The following is a 17,600-nucleotide window of genomic DNA, read 5'->3' on the forward strand; positions in this document are numbered from 1 at the left end:
TGCTATGAGAAATTAAATTCTCCCAGCTGGTGGATACTGAATTCCAGATTTGCTGGAGTGAAAAGCGATTGTTAAAACATCCACGGCTTGATTTTGCCATTCTGTATAGCTACAAAAAAGGCACTGAACTAGGTTATACCATAAAGGACCATTCCCTGTGGTGTAATTCCTAAGGCTTTGGATTTTTAAGTAATTCTCAACAACCTCTCTCTCCCTCTTTCTAAATATATATATATATGTAGAGGGGTGGGGGGAAGAGAAAGAGAAAGACTCTCCTTAAAATGTGTATTTGTAACTTTTAAGAATTGCATAATGTACTGAAAATGATGGAGGAATATGCCAGCCCATACCTTTTCCAGGCCGTTCTTTAAAACCAAGGCTGTAACTGTTCCTAATGACTTCTTTTTTTCTACCAAAAACGTTGTTGCTATGAGCTTGTGGGGTTCTGACTGTGCTCTCAATGGGAGTTTTCTAATTAGCCTTGATCAAATTAGCCTTGATGGGTAAAAGGCCAAGACCACCATCTTTAACTTTCACAAGTCCATTTTTTATTTCAACCTCTTTTTAATTCCAAAGTTAAGTCCAGCTGCATTCAAACGCTCTCTTAAGGTCTAAAGTTTCATTTTTACAGACTCCGTCGCTTTCGATTTAGAAGATTTTTGAACAATGATTTGTTTTCTGTGTACTTATATAAGAGTAATGATCCGAAACCTTTATAATATTTAACAAATTAGTTTCCTAAACTCTTGAAAAATGTCTGTATTGTATGGTTATAATGTATATTTTTAAACTTGGCAACTTTAAACCATTGAAAGCTAATAAGAAATGTCAAGAACACCTGCAATTGGGGAATTTTGTATACATTCACTGAAACGATTCAGTGTACGATAAATGTGAAATTTTTCTAAAATACCATATAAATTGTTTTGCACAAAAATGTCTAACCAGAATTAAGGACAGCTTTACTCATGTTACTAAAGCCAACATAAGTAGAAAGGAAAGGCTTTGTCAAGTTTTTCTCCTTTACAAGATTTTTGACGATACAATTTTTTGGTGGTTTGAAATGTGTGATCTGTGACATCTGTCATTGAGAATGGATTAGGGGCACTGCTGACATGGATCAGATAATAAACTGGGTCAGTCAAGAAGATATTCCTTGTAATGTTACCTCTTTGTAGGATTGCCATACTGGTCCCTCTGTGTGAAGGAGTTTTTAAACATTAATTGTTGTCAACTGTATAGTTTAATTTGCAAGTATTGAAAACTCTTTTCTATTTCCTAAAAGAAAAGAAAAAGAAAAAAAGAAAGCCATATTTAAACCAAATTTCTCTTTAAATGAAAAAAAAAATAGTCAAACAACTTTGTATTTCACTTCTCAAAGCTTGGCAGTTTTCCTGTATTGCTCTGTCAGGAGCCCTGTCTTTTCATTCGGCTTCATTTCTGATTACGGATTATTCATTTATGGATGGGCAGCTGTAGAAACTTGCTTCTTGCATATGCAAATCAAACATGGTAATGTTTATCATAAGGAGATTTTGTGGCAGCTGAAAAGGGGTTGTGGCAACATGTTCTTGATTTCAATTGTATCTTCTACAAATAGAATTGGCCTGCTCACTTCACCTTCAGTGGATTTTTTTTTTTTTTGCCATTTACCTTTTGGACTAGACACTGCTCACTAAGCAAGCTGTTCGATTCACTTACAGATCATGATTTTGGAAGGAGCTGGCAGAATGAGTATCAATTCCAGCAGCAACCTACTCCACCAGCAGCCTTCCTGGACAGACGGATATTCCACATGCAATGGTAGGAGGAATTCAACAGCTCTGAGCTATGCTTTTTTTTTAGGGGGGGGAGGAAAGGGAGGATAGGGGGGACAGGAGGATGATCGGGGTGGAAGGGACTGCTATACCTTTAAATATGCGCAAGTATTATTTTTCAGTGATACTAATTTACTGGAGTTTCACTTCTGGTAGGAAAATTTATATTTGTTACTTTATTTGTAAAAGCTGAACCTGCAACAGTGATGTTTCTGAATATGACCAGTTAATGGTTCATTTCATTACTGCTCCTTTTTTTAAAGATGAATGTAGAGATGATGAAAGTGCCAAAAGTTCCCCCTCCTCAGTCCAGATTTCTTTCTCTCTTATATTTACCCCTCATGCCCTCTCTGAACCAACATTACTTTTCAGTACTAATCATCCCTCCGGCTTTGCAGGGGAGTAGTCTTTTTGCTTCCTTACAGTATTTACTTTTTCAGCTCAAATTACTAGATAGCTATCTGATTAGACTGGCATTAGGGCACTAGATAGCTTGTGATCTGAGAACTTCTTTGTTATGCACAGAACCATCTCTTTAATCCCATATATGCCTTCTAATGCCTAACAGCTAGTGATGACTTTTGCACCTAAATTAACTTACAAGGTGTGACTCAGGGTGAAATTTATTTTACTGTTTTTTTCAATATAGCTATACAGATATATATTCTCAGTATGAAAATACAGGCATAGACATATAGATCAATATACACTATTTGATATAATTTTTAAATTATTTTCATCATTCAAAATAGTGTTTTTCAATCGATAGGTAAACCTTAAAATCCAAGCAAACACATACTGCAGTTGTCCTTCTGAACCATAGGAAGCTACAACAAAACTTACAATGAAAATTCCCATTCAGTGAAACACTTCTTTTTTTTTTTTTTAATGTGTAATTTCTAAATACCCAGGAATACGTAAGTGTATGTTTATTAAATGTACCAGCCTGCCTGTAACAGGTTCATAGAAAAAGTCCTGAGTTTCAGTTTGCACGGGATTTTGTGAAGGTGATGGGTTCATGTTCAGGGATCTCAGTGTGTAGTGAATCCCAGACCCCAGCGAATTCTCAGAATTGACATGTGTTTTAGAATCACAGGAAACTGAACACGCCGGCCTGTACAGTCCTTTTACCAAGCTACTTCTTCCTCTCACTAAAGACCCTCCACTTACATTAGGAGTCTAGAGGCCGCTGAAATTGATGGGAATAAAATCAACCTCCTTCTCAGGGAATATTTGTTGGCTCCTTCAAACCTTTATTCTCCAACATATCAGAGTCTTAATCATTTCTGCACTCATTTCCCAAATCCTTCAATAGTAGGATGAGCAACAGTCTTGCAAACTCTCTCTAAGCTACTGACACAGACCTTGTTGGCCAATATTGGAACCTAAGCAGCTCTGAGGGTTTTTATGTTCACACATGAGCTAGCACTATTCACTGTATCTCAACTGAAGAGTCCCAAGGTCTCCCTGAGGTGAAGTGATTTCCTAAAATGTGCCAGTTCTGTTGCTTGTGGTCTTCTAGCCATACCCTCTGTTGTCTGTGTTTCTCAGAGCTGTGTGGGTAATCTTCTTGGAGGAGATTGTGAAGGAACAGATCAGTGCCGCAAAGAGAAGATGTCCTGGAGTGGGGCTACTGCAGAGCTAGGCCACGGCAGTCTTTCTTTTTCCCATAATTCAACCACCTCTGCAATTTGTCATTCCCTCATCCTTAAATGCACCTTCTTGCTCTTGTGAGCATTTTATCATGCTGCTGTCTCTGCCTGGCATACTCTACTGTCCTCCTTTCCCAAGGAATAAATTGCACTGAACTCCTTTTGCCAACCCTTCTGTGAGGCCAGATCAAGGCAGTCCTGCCTTTGTATATCTTACATCTTATCTTATCTTATATAATTATCCTGTCCCTACATACTTTTTCTTTCATTTGAACACATAAATTATTGTCATGCAGCGACATACAACTGAGCAGTTTGAAAGATAGGCTAAGAAAAGATTCAGACATCCTAAAAAGAAAATTAGGCTGTTCCCTTAATTAAAAATGAGTTTTACAATTATATTCAGAAATCATCTTACCCGACTACAAAGATAACATGCATTTGTTAGAAGTCCGGCTCTGCCATGAAGCTGCAAGCCATACTGATAGATTTGTACTTTGGAACAATATAAGAGTGCCTTGTTATTTTACTGTTCTTTGGCTGAGACACACAGTTCATATTCAGTCCTTGTACAAACAAAATTTCCACTGTACCTTATGTGGATTTTAGAAGTTTTTTTCTTCATTTTTTGATGCACTAAAACACTTTTCCTGCACACAGATCAACACACCTTTGTGACAGTACTTCTGCAAAGTACCATACACTGAAGAAATAAATACAGGTGTATTTAGCCAACATTATTAAATTCTTTCCTACTCACTCAACTTCTCAAGAGAGGTGTAAAGTAATAATTCCCACTTTAAATTGGAAAACTGAGACCAAAAACAAATTTAATTAATTTCTCCAGTAATAGCTACTGAGCTAGTGTTAAGGACTGAAAAAAGAATCTATATCAGTGGACTTCCAGGGCATGAAATTTAGCTGTATACCTTTCCCATCTTCAGCATAATCCCATGATGCTAACAGAGATGTTTAATACCCGTTTTCTTTTCCAGTGTCCAGCAGTTTCTATGGAACCCAGTGGCACGAAATACACCCGCAGTACTGGACCAAGTTTCAGGTCTGGGAGTGGTTGCAGCATCTCCTTGATACCAACCAACTGGATGCCAACTGCATACCCTTCCAAGAATTTGATATCAACGGGGAACATCTGTGCAGCATGAGTCTGCAGGAATTCACTCAGGCAGCTGGGACAGCAGGGCAGCTGCTCTACAGCAACCTTCAGCACCTAAAATGGAATGGTAAATAGATGTTAGGCTACACGGGGACAGAGATGCACGTACAGTTGTCTGAATTCTGGGATCTTCAGAAGCCTCTTATGTTATCCTGAAGCCTACCTGGCAAAACTCATTTGCTGTGTTTGCTATACTGCTTATACCTAGTTGACTCTATTACTATATCACTTATACGTGACATAAGGCAGAAGGACCAGGGGAAAGGGTATGTACCCCACACCAAAATTAGCTCTCTGGCTCAACTGAAGCAGTTCGTGCTTGGAGCTGTATCTTTGATTCTTCTGTGCTCACTCTCATACTGCTTTCATATCTGCTGTATGCTTTCTTGCAGGGCAGTGTGGAAGTGACATGTACCAATCACATAATGTCATTGTCAAGACAGAACAAACAGGTGAGTAGCTGTTGGATAACTTGTCTGCTGATGGTGGCAAAAAGGGGAACTTGTCCATTTCAGTAAAATCAATACAGGTTTAGTTGCAGTGGAAAGTGTTTCATGCAGAATAAAAGAAGTAACACAAATATCAGCCAATGTCCACTTGTTGAAGCTTCAATAGTATCACCATATCTTTGCATGTGGCTGCTTTTCTAGACTTCTACAATATCAGCAGTCTATAGTAATGTTCAGAGTTAGTACAGTTTGCAGTAGTCAGCAAACACAGCTCTATAGATAACTTCATTATTTGCTTCATTCAGCAGATTTCAAAACAATTCTTATCACAGTATTGTCATGTTTGTTTGTTTGTTTGTTTAAAGAGAAAAAATATTTGTTGTGATGTTAATGCTTTGAAACATGAAGAAATTTCCAAACCAAACAGTTCTGAGTAAAAAAAAAGTTACATTTCAATTTCTTCGAGTTTCAATGACACTGAAATTCAGGCAGTATTTTAGTTTGACCAAGTCTGCATTTTTCACATGGCAGTCTCTTCTCCAGTGTATTGATAGCTAGATCTGTTTCCTGCCAGGACTTTGCTTCACCGAGAAAAGAACTTCATCTTGGCTCAGTGCTCTTTGGGCACAATTATTTTGCCAGTTCCTTTCCGAGAACACCCCTGTCCATATCTGAACACTCCCTATCCCTCTGGTCCCAGCCTCATTGTGTGTGGATGTGTTCATGAGCTGTGTTTTAATACCTCCTGGGGGAACAAATACAGATTGTAGCATGTGAGGACTCCAACAAATACTGCCAGCCAATACATTTAGCTAATCCACAGGAGCCCAGCCTCTCCAGTCAGGGACACTTCACCTTCTCCTTGCAGCGAGCAAGCACTGCAATCTGCAGCCCCCTCCCTGTCTATGCCCTTGTGGTATGGGTGGCGTGCATGCAGCAGCCTTGATGCTTTCCATATAAGAAATTTAGTAATCCTTTAAGTCCTGATTTATGAGATCCTGGTATAATGTTAGTCTCCCTTCACACTAGAGATATACAGGGCTGAACAAAGTACCTCTGCTGCACATCCTGGAAAGGTCAAAGCCCAGGACTGACTCGTTGTGCCGTCTGCCGTGCCTGGTGGTGGGGCAGTGTGGACTGGTGTGGACAGGGCTGGCAGTTTAGAGGGGAAGCCTGCCACTTGGGTACTAAAAAAGGCTGAAACGTGAAGACAAGCTGTTTGCCCATGTTCCGGCTGGCTAAGGCCTGTTTTCAGAGGCAACACTGGGCAGATCAGGTGTCCAAACAAGCAAAGGGTGTGTGCTATTGTAGGAACACAAGCTCTGGGTGCCCAAACATGCAGCTATTACTTAGCATGCCTGCTAAATTCCTATGTCATAAGTGGTAACTCAGCCAACCATGATGATTTAGCTGTAACTCTTTTTTTTCTTTTTTTTTTTAATTTCATGTATATGAACATGAAAAGAAGTAAACTCCAGATTTGAACCTTACATTTCATCCTTTCTGAATCTGGACTTAAAAGAAAAAGAACTTTTTAAAGTTTCTAACCTCAAAAAATGCACTGTAAAAATACTAATTTCCTGCTCACTGTACAGGTTATAAAAACAATATTTCTGTTCTGTTTATATTGATCCATCTGACCAGAAGGTCAATAAAAAGTATTCCTCTTTAATCATAAAGGTGGCTTTTAGGTTAAGGTTGGGGACTTGACATGCCTGAAATAAAATGGCCCTACATCTAGGATTATGCTTTGATGTTTCTGACTATGTGCTTACACATGAAGCTCTGTCTCAGAGGGGACTTTCGAGTTCTACAATTATAGAAATAAATAGTCATTACAAGCATTCTCCTGTTCTACTAGATATTTGAGAGCACTTTCATTTCCATGGCACCAAAGCACTGTCATAATCACCAGGGGCTGAGACTTCAGGACTGGATTGGGTAGAATTACAGTTGATCTGGCATAGGAAAATTCCTTTAAGGGCAGGCATAAATGATATCTTAGCCAGGAAAAGGAAAAGCCTGCTGCATTATTTTTAAAAGTCAGCACTTTGTGTAAGTATATTTGCCTGAGTATGCAAAACCCTATCCATAATTTGAGTGAAAGGAAACAATTTCCCACTTAGCCCCTTCACTTCTCAGTTCCCTTCGCTATTCTTTTTTTTTTTTTTTTCTCTTACATTTCTCACCCTTCTGTCTGTCAGTGCTCAAATTTACCCCTACGCTGAAAGACGTTCTTTTAGAGATGTGATTTTCCTTGTTGTCCTTTACCTTCAGATCCATCGTTAATGGTGTCCTGGAAAGAAGAGAATTACCTGTATGACAGTGGCTATGGTAGCACAGTAGGTAACTAACATCACAGTACTTCATGCATTTCTGAGGCAACTTTACTGTTGTCAGAGGATATTACTTTAAATGTCTTCTTTTTAATTCCCAGAGCTATTGGACAGTAAAACGTTCTGTCGTGCTCAGATCTCCATGACGACACCTAGTCACCAGCCTCCTGGTAAGGAACTTGTAATTATATCGTTGTTTGTCGCTTGTCCCAGAGCTACCGACGTATAATAGTCTCCGTGGTCTTCTGTTGCAGGATTGAATCTGAGCCTCCAGTCATTTTATACCAAGCAGTACTGATTCTGACAACTCTTTTAGCTATCATTATTACAATAGTTGCTTTAAAGAAGTGCTTCTCTCTTCCCTCTCTCAAGACAAAGAAGATCAAACAATCTGCAACCTCCATATATCTTTTAAAGTGACTGAGTCAAAGGGGAAGATGTTAGTATCAGAGAGACAAGATGTTCCAGCTCGGTCACGCTTTTCTGTGGGGTAGCTGAATAAGGGCAAATAAGAGTCATATTCACCCCGGGAGTGGCTGCAGTTGCCTACGGAGCTGGGGATGCATGTCGAGTAGGTGACCAGGTTCAGGGCCAGGTTGAGGGGCAGCCCATGGGCACAGCAGAGCAGGCACGGAGCCGCCTACCCACCTGCACCAGCAGAAGGGCTTCCCAATAGCTCCCAGCTCAACCTGTTTCTGCTGAGAACAGCTTCGTGCCTGTCCCCAGGCAGACACCGTGTGCTGTTTTCATCCCTCCACAGTGCTCCCACAAGGCCACAGCGGAGATACAATCTGCCTGCTAAAGGGCAAGGGAAAGAGCAAACCCATTTGATGTAGTGCCCGGTGAAAGCACGGGCAGGGCACACGCGTCGGTGCGCTCTGCAGGCGATGTCCTGGGGCAGGCAGTGGGGATGGAGGTGAGTGAGGGAGGCACTAGGAAAAGAGGGAAGCGGAGATCGTGGGGGAGTGAGAACAGGGTGAGGAAAGGCAGGTCCCTCTTAGGAGGTATTCGAGCACATAGACCTGGAGGATAAAATAGTGGAAGTCACAGGACGGTGAGGAGGGAGAGCGTGCAGCTGAGGATGCAGCCTCGCAGGCACTGCCTCTGCAAGGCACCGCAGGCTGCATGCGGGCAGCAGGGGCAGCCCCTGTGCCCGTGTGTTCGCTGAGTCCCAGCACAGCCAGGCCTGCCATGGGGACGTACAGTTTAAACTAATGCACTTGGCAATAAATAAAACCAAAGAGAGAAAACTTAACCTGAAAAAGAAAACCACCGAGCCTTAAAAAGAAAAAAAGAAGAAAAAAAAATCAACCCCCCAAAAAACCCCACTCTGTTTGTTTTCTCCATCACCTCCACCCACTCTCATAAGATGGCTGCCAGGATTTCGGAGCTCTCTGGCGGGACTGGGGACCTGTCAAGCTCCTGGCGCAGAGTGTTTACCCGCTGACTGCTTGAGCCTAAAGCTAGGGTGGCACGCCAAGGGCACAGCCTCCTGTAAAAACTAAATTTGTATATCCCGTAAAGAAATGGCTCATTCCTGAATCATATGCAAATACTCTGCAACCTTTTGTCACAAGTTTTGCAAGACAGCTTTGTTGAAACTGCATCGTAACTCTTTTCATCTGTCAGGCCCCGGCCTCCTAACATGGCATGTTTGAAACCGGTCTCCATGTAAGAGCGGAGGCAGAGCAGGAGGCTATTTACACAGCTGAAATCCAGAATAAATCACCAGCAAGGCAGAAGGCAGCTGAATTTCCAAGAATAAATCTCCAGCTAAACAGAGCATAACAAACATTCGCGAGTGAACTGTGGGATCTTAAAATGAGAAGTATTTAAATAAGAGGGCAAATAAAGAGCCTGGTCCTGCTGTCCTCACCGGGAGTTCCCACAGGCTTTTAATAACATCGGGGGAGTCGTAATCTGAGGAAAGGCAGTGAAATAAGCCTCATTTTACTTTTTCCCCCCAAGCTGAGTGAGGCTCAGGCTGGTTCCTGCTCTTTGAGAGTGGGAAGGCAAAATGACTCAGAGCGCATTTGCTGCGAGGGGGTCAAGGACCGTAATTATGTCAGGCTCAGAACAGCGGAGGTTAGACTTATCCTCTCTGACCTGCTCGGTTTATGTATCCAGTTATGTATGAATAAAGCGAGTGTGTGAATAGCTTTGCATCTACCTTTTCACATGCAGTTATTGCAGTTGCTTGTGCAAATCCGACAAGTTTCTATGCAAATGAATATTTCCTGTGAGTCATTTGCACATGCAAATGCCCAGTTTCCATGAAAAGTATGATAATCGTGCATTCATAGAAGCTGGGAAAACATGCGTGGGACCTTAAGCTTTGCTTTATGGAATTCGGGCACGAAGCACGCCGAAAAGCAAACACAGGAGGGGCTCCCTGGATGATCCCACAGGATCAGGTGAAAGCTCTTTGTGAGCGGTGACGGCAGTCAGGCTGTGGCAGATCGAGGCCGGCAGGGTTGAACGTGCGGGGTGCCAGGCGGGTGACAGCAAGGAACAGGCGGAACTTTTCTTTTTCTTCGTTTCTGAAGAAACACTTGTGCCAGAAATCTGATTCCTCCTCGGGCTGGCTGCAGGTGATAAAGTACCATCGATGAGAAATGGCTTGTTTCTGTGGCTCGGAGCCACGGAACAATATATGCACGTCCAGCTGCCAAAACCTCCTACCAGCGCAGACCCGCTCCCCCCTTCTCCCCCCCAGACACCCGCGCTTTGCCAGGTCATTATGCTTTAGTCAGGTGGGTGTTCTGTGCATTGGTACCGGCGCATACATTTCGCATTAGATCATCTCGTCAGAAACAAATAAGCCCCCAAAGATACATGCTTCTGCAAAGACTGAGACATAATGGGACAATTCAGGATTCCTTTTATAGACGTGATCCTCTTATTTTTCTCTCTCTCACACATAGCATGGGGTGAGGTATTTGTTAATCTAATTTAGGTTTCAAAAGCCAAATGTTTACCTCTGCATTCATTCTTTATTCATCAATGGTCTCTTTGTGAAGTGTGCTGATTACCATACAGTACAGAAAACAACACTCCCCCCCTTTCCTCCTCCCTTAGATTGCCTTCTGAAAAGTGATTATCTTTAAAAGAGATATTCATTCTTTTTTGTGGTTTTATTTCTTTCAACCTGCTAGTCAATGGAAAACCTTTAATCAAATTTACAAATAGGCTTCATTTTCCTTCTCTGCAGATTCTTCAGATGTGAAAAAAACACAAGATCATACCCCAAAGTCCCACACCAAGAAGCACAGTAAGTCCATGGTTATAATGATTATAATGTCCATAGTCATAAATGTTGTTTGATTGAAGGAAAAAAAAACCAACACATTAAGAGTAAATCCCCTTTGGGAGGGAAAAGGAAGCATTCTGAGTTCATTTTGAAAGCAGAACTGGTTAGATGGTTACTGTGATTGAATCCTCCAAGGATCTGACTGTTGCTGGTGCTGTTTGCTTACATTATTTTTGACACAGTAATGTTGCAGTGTTCAAAATGTTTTTATCAGTGAGGGCTTACGGGGAAACAACCAGAGTTCAGTTTCCTCTGCACTGTGTTGAGCTGGGCTGGTGAAATGGAGTAAAAAAAATATGGAGCAGTGCCAGAGACCCTGTTCAGCATCTCCTCCCAGAGTTTCTCATGCACGGCATCACGAGCAAACACGTGCCCCCTCCCACAATTCCTGCCACCTGTTCTTCTGTTATGGCAGTCTTCCCATTCGCCTCATCCTCTTTTAATGCTAGTTTTGATTCAACCTCAATCTGAAGACAGATTAACATAGTTGTGATTTCTGGACACAGTTCTGTTAATGCGTTTTACTGGGATTTTTATGCTGAAAATATCTTGTGTATGTCTCTTGCATCCTGTGTTTCTGTATTTATAATAGAACACGTTAATGTTGGTCCTCTGCTGTGTGTTGCAGTATTCGATTTCATTCTGTTTCAGTACAGTCTCCAGATTCTGTCTCCTTGTGACTCCTCTTCTTACCCTGCTCTGTGACTTTGCCCATTCAGAACACCTGAACTTTTTATCTGCATGCAGGCTTTTTGTTTTGTGCGTGTGTTTGTTAATCAGGGTTGCTAATGAAAGGATTAGATAGGACTGTTCCAAAGACAGCCCTGAGAAGAACCCCTTGACAGCCTTGGCATGCACAGAAGGTCACCTTGCCATGTAGAGCTAATCCCCTACATTTCCAGTTTCTTCGGTGGTGCTTCATATCACAATCTATCATGCATATTGTTGATGTCCAGATAGACTAGATCCACCACATTTTGTTGGTTCTACAAAACAATTACCGTTCCAAAGAAAAACACTGGATTAGTTGACTGAACTCTACCCATGTTAGCCTGTAAACCAGTTTCTGTTTACTGTCAAATCTTTGACGAGGTTGTCTCTTTCTAAATTTGGTCTAAACCTTTGCATGGGTTTGAAGGCAGACCGAAGGACTGCTATTTTTCTGGTCCATGTTGTCACCGTGTTTGTTATTCTTCATTCATAAACTACAATGTCTCACTTATTGGATTTATTTAATTCTTCTTTTTGACGTGGGCTTTCTAGTGCCATCTCTACAATACTGTGGGGTGGATTTGTGCTTAACCTGGGAGGCCTACGTATTGAATTTGGAAATCTTTTTGCCTTTTCTGCTATCACAGTCGAACTTTATTATGCCGTTTTCCCATACGATTTTGGCTAGCTAGTTTTGTCACTATCCCTCTAACCACTGTAAACTTTCTTACTACTTGAAGTCTATGTAAGATACTTGACACAAAATACTTATTGATGTGGAACAGCATTTCATTTCCTTTGCCTTCTCCCTGTCTGTTTTAAATGCCTGGAGCTTCAGTGCCCACTTTACAGTTATCCTGGCTCTTTCACGTGCTGCATGACAATAGCAGGTTACATGCCATGCTGTAGAAGAATATCAGCAAAATGGGCAAGCGAGATGAGGGGAAGACTTAGATGTGTTCTCTTCAGGGCATAAGCAGTGCAAAGGCAGGAGGAAGCGGTGGGTGGTTTGTATTCTGCTTCCCCTGGTTGCTGGGGCTTCCATCCCCCTGCCTGCCACGGGGCTCAGACTGCCAAAAGCTGACATTTACCTCCAGCCTCAGTGTAAAGGCTGTCAGCGTTACTACCTGTATATCTCCAAGGTGGTGATCCTGTGCTCCAGGAGCTATGGCCCGTCCCCACCGCGTGGTCATTGTCTGTAGATGACATGCTGTGATTAAATGGCATGAGGAAGACCATATCCTGGAGAGCTCCTTAAAATCCTTCCTCCTGTCCCCTTCCTCTTTCAGACCCTCGAGGAACTCATCTCTGGGAATTTATTCGAGATATTCTTCTCAATCCTGAGAAAAACCCAGGATTAATCAAGTGGGAAGACCGGTCAGAAGGCGTCTTCAGATTTTTAAAATCCGAAGCTGTGGCTCAGCTCTGGGGGAAGAAGAAAAACAACAGCAGCATGACTTATGAGAAACTCAGCCGGGCTATGAGGTGAGCTGAGAAGATGCCATAGAAAGCTGGGGCACGTAAAGAAACTACCTGAAGGGAGAAGCTGTTTGACTTTTTAAATTGAATTGTAATTTGTTTTTGCAACAACCAAGTCTCTCCCACTAATTTACAGTTTCTAACAGCATTACATTCTTCTTTGTCTTCTCTTTTTCCTCCTTTTTCTGTATACTATACTAGATATATAATATTTACAATATATTTTATAAATATATATTATTTTTCTTTCCACACAAATAACCAATAAAAGTAGTTGACCATAGGAAGGAAACATGGCTATAGTAAGCTGAAGTTCACATGTGACTAAACTGGGAATGCTTAAATTGTAGAGAGCTTGTTTTTTTGTTCTTGTTTTTGTTTTCAGCAGTTTATAACTTAGGCATCTCCCCACCTATTATCTTAAAATCGGTTTACAAATCCTCTGTTAGGATTTTCTTTGTCTTTTGCTTTAACATTTTCAGAATTTCCCATAATCTATGGATGTTCAAAATGTATTTTAAAATGGAAGCTTAGATTCTTTCCTAGTCTGTTGTCAGGTGCTGGTTTATTTAGATTTAAAAAAAAAAAAAAAAAAAAAAGCTCATGAGAGTGTGTAATAAATACAGCAATACTCAATACTTTATACTTTGAAAAAGGTGAAATTCAAATTAATAAGATAATGTAAAGTAAAAATAATAAAAAGAAGGCACAATGATTTTTTCTTCCCTAACTTTCAGATAGAATAATCATAGGTGTAATTTATATCAAAAGAAAGTACTTTTCAGATAGCTTCGGAATTTCCAATTTGACAGTGGTCTTCTGGGACTGTAAAAGAATTTAGTCTTAAATCTTTTTTATGCTTTTCTTTTAACAGATATTATTATAAAAGAGAAATCTTGGAGCGTGTGGATGGTCGGAGATTAGTATATAAATTTGGAAAGAATGCCCGCGGCTGGAGAGAAAATGAGAATTAAATATGTCAAGAAATAACATTTAAAACACCTGGATGTAAATATTCAAAGACTATTTTCTTATATTTATGTACCAAACGGGGGTGAAAAAACAATTCTACTTCTGTCGGGAAGAAGGAACATTATCATTATTGGTGTTAAAATTATTTTATTTGAAGTATGTCCTGTATGGGGAAAAAATGTACACAGTTTTCTGTGATATAAGATAACATTATAGAATTATGATTATTTTTCCCTTCTTGTGAAGTTTTTCTCTTTTTTTTTTTTTTTTTTTTTTGTTAAATCATACAGGCATAATGTGATTTATGACAATGCTGTGAGTCACGCAAAGAAAGGGAAGGAGCAAAACACTAGGGCATTTAGGGAGTACGAAAATCCACTTTGGAAGGCAACTGTAAGTGGAGGAAACAGTAAAGCATCTCTGAGCCAAGTAGTCTTGTTCCATAATCAGCTGGTTTATAGCTTTCATTGGCCATTATCACTTGTTCCTTCCCTCCTCCGATTTCTGAGTGTTTTAATACTTTGCTGGCTTCCAGTTGCTTTTGTTAAATCAGACGGTGGGTTCCCTTTCAGCTAGCTTATCCCAGCCACAGAGGGCAGTGGCTCTGCAAGGTGGCTGTGAGCATCTGTTTGAAGAACCCATACTACCTCCACCACTGGGACCTTCTTTTGTAGGCAGAAGTTTAGGACCTGACCTTGCCTGGTACTGAGTATCCTCCCTAACCTCCAAAGGGCATTCAGCTCCTTCCAGGAAAAGGGCTATTTGTTTTTAACTGACATCTTTGAGGTGGACTGCAGGAAGAGAGTCAATCTCAGGGACCAAAAGCCATTAAAGGAAGATTGTTTTTTTGACTGGGCACAGTTACCAAAAGGTACCAGTTTCTCAGCTGAAATAATAATATTCCCCTCCCCCCATCCCCTTGTATTCCTAATTAAATCAATCAAATCCATGCCACATAAAGCAGTGAGGAGGTGGTCAAGCAGAACATATATTAATCCCATGGCACAAGGGAGAAGTCTCCCCAGTTCCTCCAAGTCAGATGGTCCTCCTGGCAGGTCAAGTCTCATTTGGATACTTATTTTCAAAAAACATTGGAAAAATGCGAAGCTCCATTGCATGTAAAATACAAGTTTTCTTTGCTTTTCTCACGTCTAACTCTTTGCATTTGTATTTGTGTGATTTGCTTGGAATTCTTAGTTGCAGAAAAACCCACCAACATAAAGACACTGAGACTTTCAGATCTGGGTCAGCGTTTTGGGCTCGTCTCTAGCAGTGCTATGTGGAGACAACATTCATTGGCAGCTTTTTCTTTCTCCAAGACACAAATGCTTCCTGCTGGCACCAAGCACAGGCAGAACACAGGGAAATAAAAACTAGAGGAGGCAGCACTTCACCAGGTCACTGAGTACGTGAGATGTGGGAGTTGAGAAACAGGATTTTCTTGGTGATGTTAACAGAGGTGAAACCAAGATTGATTCCAATTCTCTTTCAGGGATGGGGAATTTGGAAAGCAATGTCAAATTGGGGGCTGAGAAGTCCAGGAAAAAAATAATTAAATCCACCCAATATCCATTTCCTCGGGCATCCCCTGGATTTGAATCCAAACTAGCTTGAAATGTAGCAAGGTGCAGCTGGAGGTTGTAGGCTATTCCATTTTTTGTTTGTCTTAAAAGCAAATAGAGATGAAACCAAGAGACAAGAGAAGTATCAATATAAAGGGCATCAAGTGTGCTTAGCAACAATTTGTAGGCAAACATGAGAGCCTAACTTGTTATCTACACATGTAGGGCATGTCAAACAATAACACCACCTCCTACACTGTGTATGCCAAAGCTGTCACCATCAATTACCTGTACATGACAATTTTTACTTTTCATAACCTGGGTGGAGAGAGGTTTGTCTTATTTACAAATCAAGTAATAAACCTCTGTACTTCAAAGCATTTTTTTTCTCTCAGTGTATCTCTCTCTCTCTCTCTCTCTCTTTTTTTTTTTTCTTTTTTTTTTTTTCCTTTTGGACTGACTGTGCTAGCTTTGCTTGCTTTTGCGCAACTCACTAATTTCCTTTTTTTCAGCTTGATTGGCTACATTCCACTCCATTTACTATCTTTTTGTAGTTCATATAACAAGAACCAGGCCACCAGATGAAGAGAGCACCTTCACTTTGCTCCAAAGACCATTCCTTCCCCCAATCCTGCAGTTATTTGCAGCCCTTTGCTCCATGCACTTCACCCCCACACACTCCAATCCACACCTTGGGTGAAAAATCTGAAATTAGTGGCACCATCACAAATCCATTGGCACCCAGATTTTACCCTTTCTTGCTCTGGAAGCAAAGAGAAGTAGTTGTTGGCGGTAGCAATACTGTTGGACTTAGGTTAATGCACATCTTACAGCAACTGATTATAATACCTTCATAAAACTACTTTATACCAGAACTCTCAACAAAGTTCCTGGGAAATAAAATGAACTTGTGATATAGACATGTCACCCCTTTGTTACTGAGCAGCAGCTAAACCTGCTTGTAAAGGCTTTGAAAATATAATGCTTCGTTTAAAAGCCCACTGTATAAATCCAGAAAACGATTTACGCTGGGGTGCACTATAAATGCCAGTCTTTCACTGTCGTATCTTTCAGCACGTAGAAATCGTGCAAGTTTATATTCCCACTCTGCGGAACTTTTCAGACTAGGCACTTGTCATTCAGCATTACAATAGCACAAAAAGTTGGAATAGAAACCGGCCAACATTTACTCTGTTTCACAAATATATTAACCATCGCCTAAGACAAACACAAAGGACTGTTCAAATCTACAGTTCTTGCCAAGGACAGATGAAAACAACCAAAGGGAACCTTTTTACCAGGTCTAAGCAAATGGAGAAAATGAAGAGATGAATGTTTATGTAAATTACTATTTAAACAAAAAGCATTTCTGATTGCTCTTTTATTTTGTATTTCAGAAGCTGAGCAATCATATTTTTAGATGTATCCTTTAAGTTAGCAGCTGCTGAACTGGTAGCACCATGTGTATAGATTTTTATTGTACCATAATTTTTCATATGTATAAAGCTCTAGATAGGAAAGTATATTATATTTATATAGTTACATTGAAATCACGATGTCAGAGGTGTTGGCATGAGCACCCTCAAACTGTATTTTCTGCACAAAGTTAGAGCAACTTACTCTGAAAACATCCTGAGAAACTGTATGTAGGCTGGTGAACTACAGAGACATTAAAATGTGTAGTTACATTTTCGTCTTTCTTTCTGCAGCAAATTGCATAATTCCTGCTTGCTTCTCACAGCATCCTCAATGTACATGTGTGGAAAAGAAAAAAAAATGCATTAGATATTTCACTATTGGCATTGTAAATCTCAGCTTGGAGACTATGTATCACAGAATGGTTCTAAAGACTGTTTCTATTTTTGTGGATATGATATAAATTCAAATAAACAACTCGACAAATTTTCTGGTGAATGTTTATCTTTGCTTTTTTACATCTTGAGATTGGAATTGTGACTACATTGAATTGATTTGATATTGGAGAATATTTAAGTATTTGAGGAAGAAATGATGTAACTACCACAAAATCCAATAGCTTAAATTTACTTTATCTGCTACATAGCCCTTCTGTTGTGGAGACACTGGATTTCCAAACCTGTTTCGCGTCTCATGGGGCTCGCTGGAACGCTTGGTGATGT

General features: G+C 40.5%; 1 protein-coding gene across 1 annotated transcript in view; it reads left to right on the plus strand.

Moving 5' to 3' along the window:
- Positions 1-17,365, plus strand: part of EHF (ETS homologous factor) — a 34,560-nt gene extending 17,195 nt beyond the window's left edge. Inside the window, exons 2-9 of the mRNA XM_005011289.6 lie at positions 1,704-1,803; positions 4,465-4,710; positions 5,036-5,095; positions 7,370-7,438; positions 7,530-7,598; positions 10,640-10,699; positions 12,739-12,934; positions 13,803-17,365. Coding sequence (XP_005011346.1) covers positions 1,707-1,803; positions 4,465-4,710; positions 5,036-5,095; positions 7,370-7,438; positions 7,530-7,598; positions 10,640-10,699; positions 12,739-12,934; positions 13,803-13,902 — 897 coding nt within the window. The 5' untranslated portion in view covers positions 1,704-1,706 and the 3' untranslated portion in view covers positions 13,903-17,365. The remainder of the gene's footprint in view (positions 1-1,703; positions 1,804-4,464; positions 4,711-5,035; positions 5,096-7,369; positions 7,439-7,529; positions 7,599-10,639; positions 10,700-12,738; positions 12,935-13,802) is intronic.
- Positions 17,366-17,600: the final 235 nt, after the last annotated feature.

Source organism: Anas platyrhynchos, chromosome 5, assembly GCF_047663525.1.
Source record: "Anas platyrhynchos isolate ZD024472 breed Pekin duck chromosome 5, IASCAAS_PekinDuck_T2T, whole genome shotgun sequence".
Classification (NCBI taxonomy): Eukaryota; Metazoa; Chordata; class Aves; order Anseriformes; family Anatidae; genus Anas; species Anas platyrhynchos.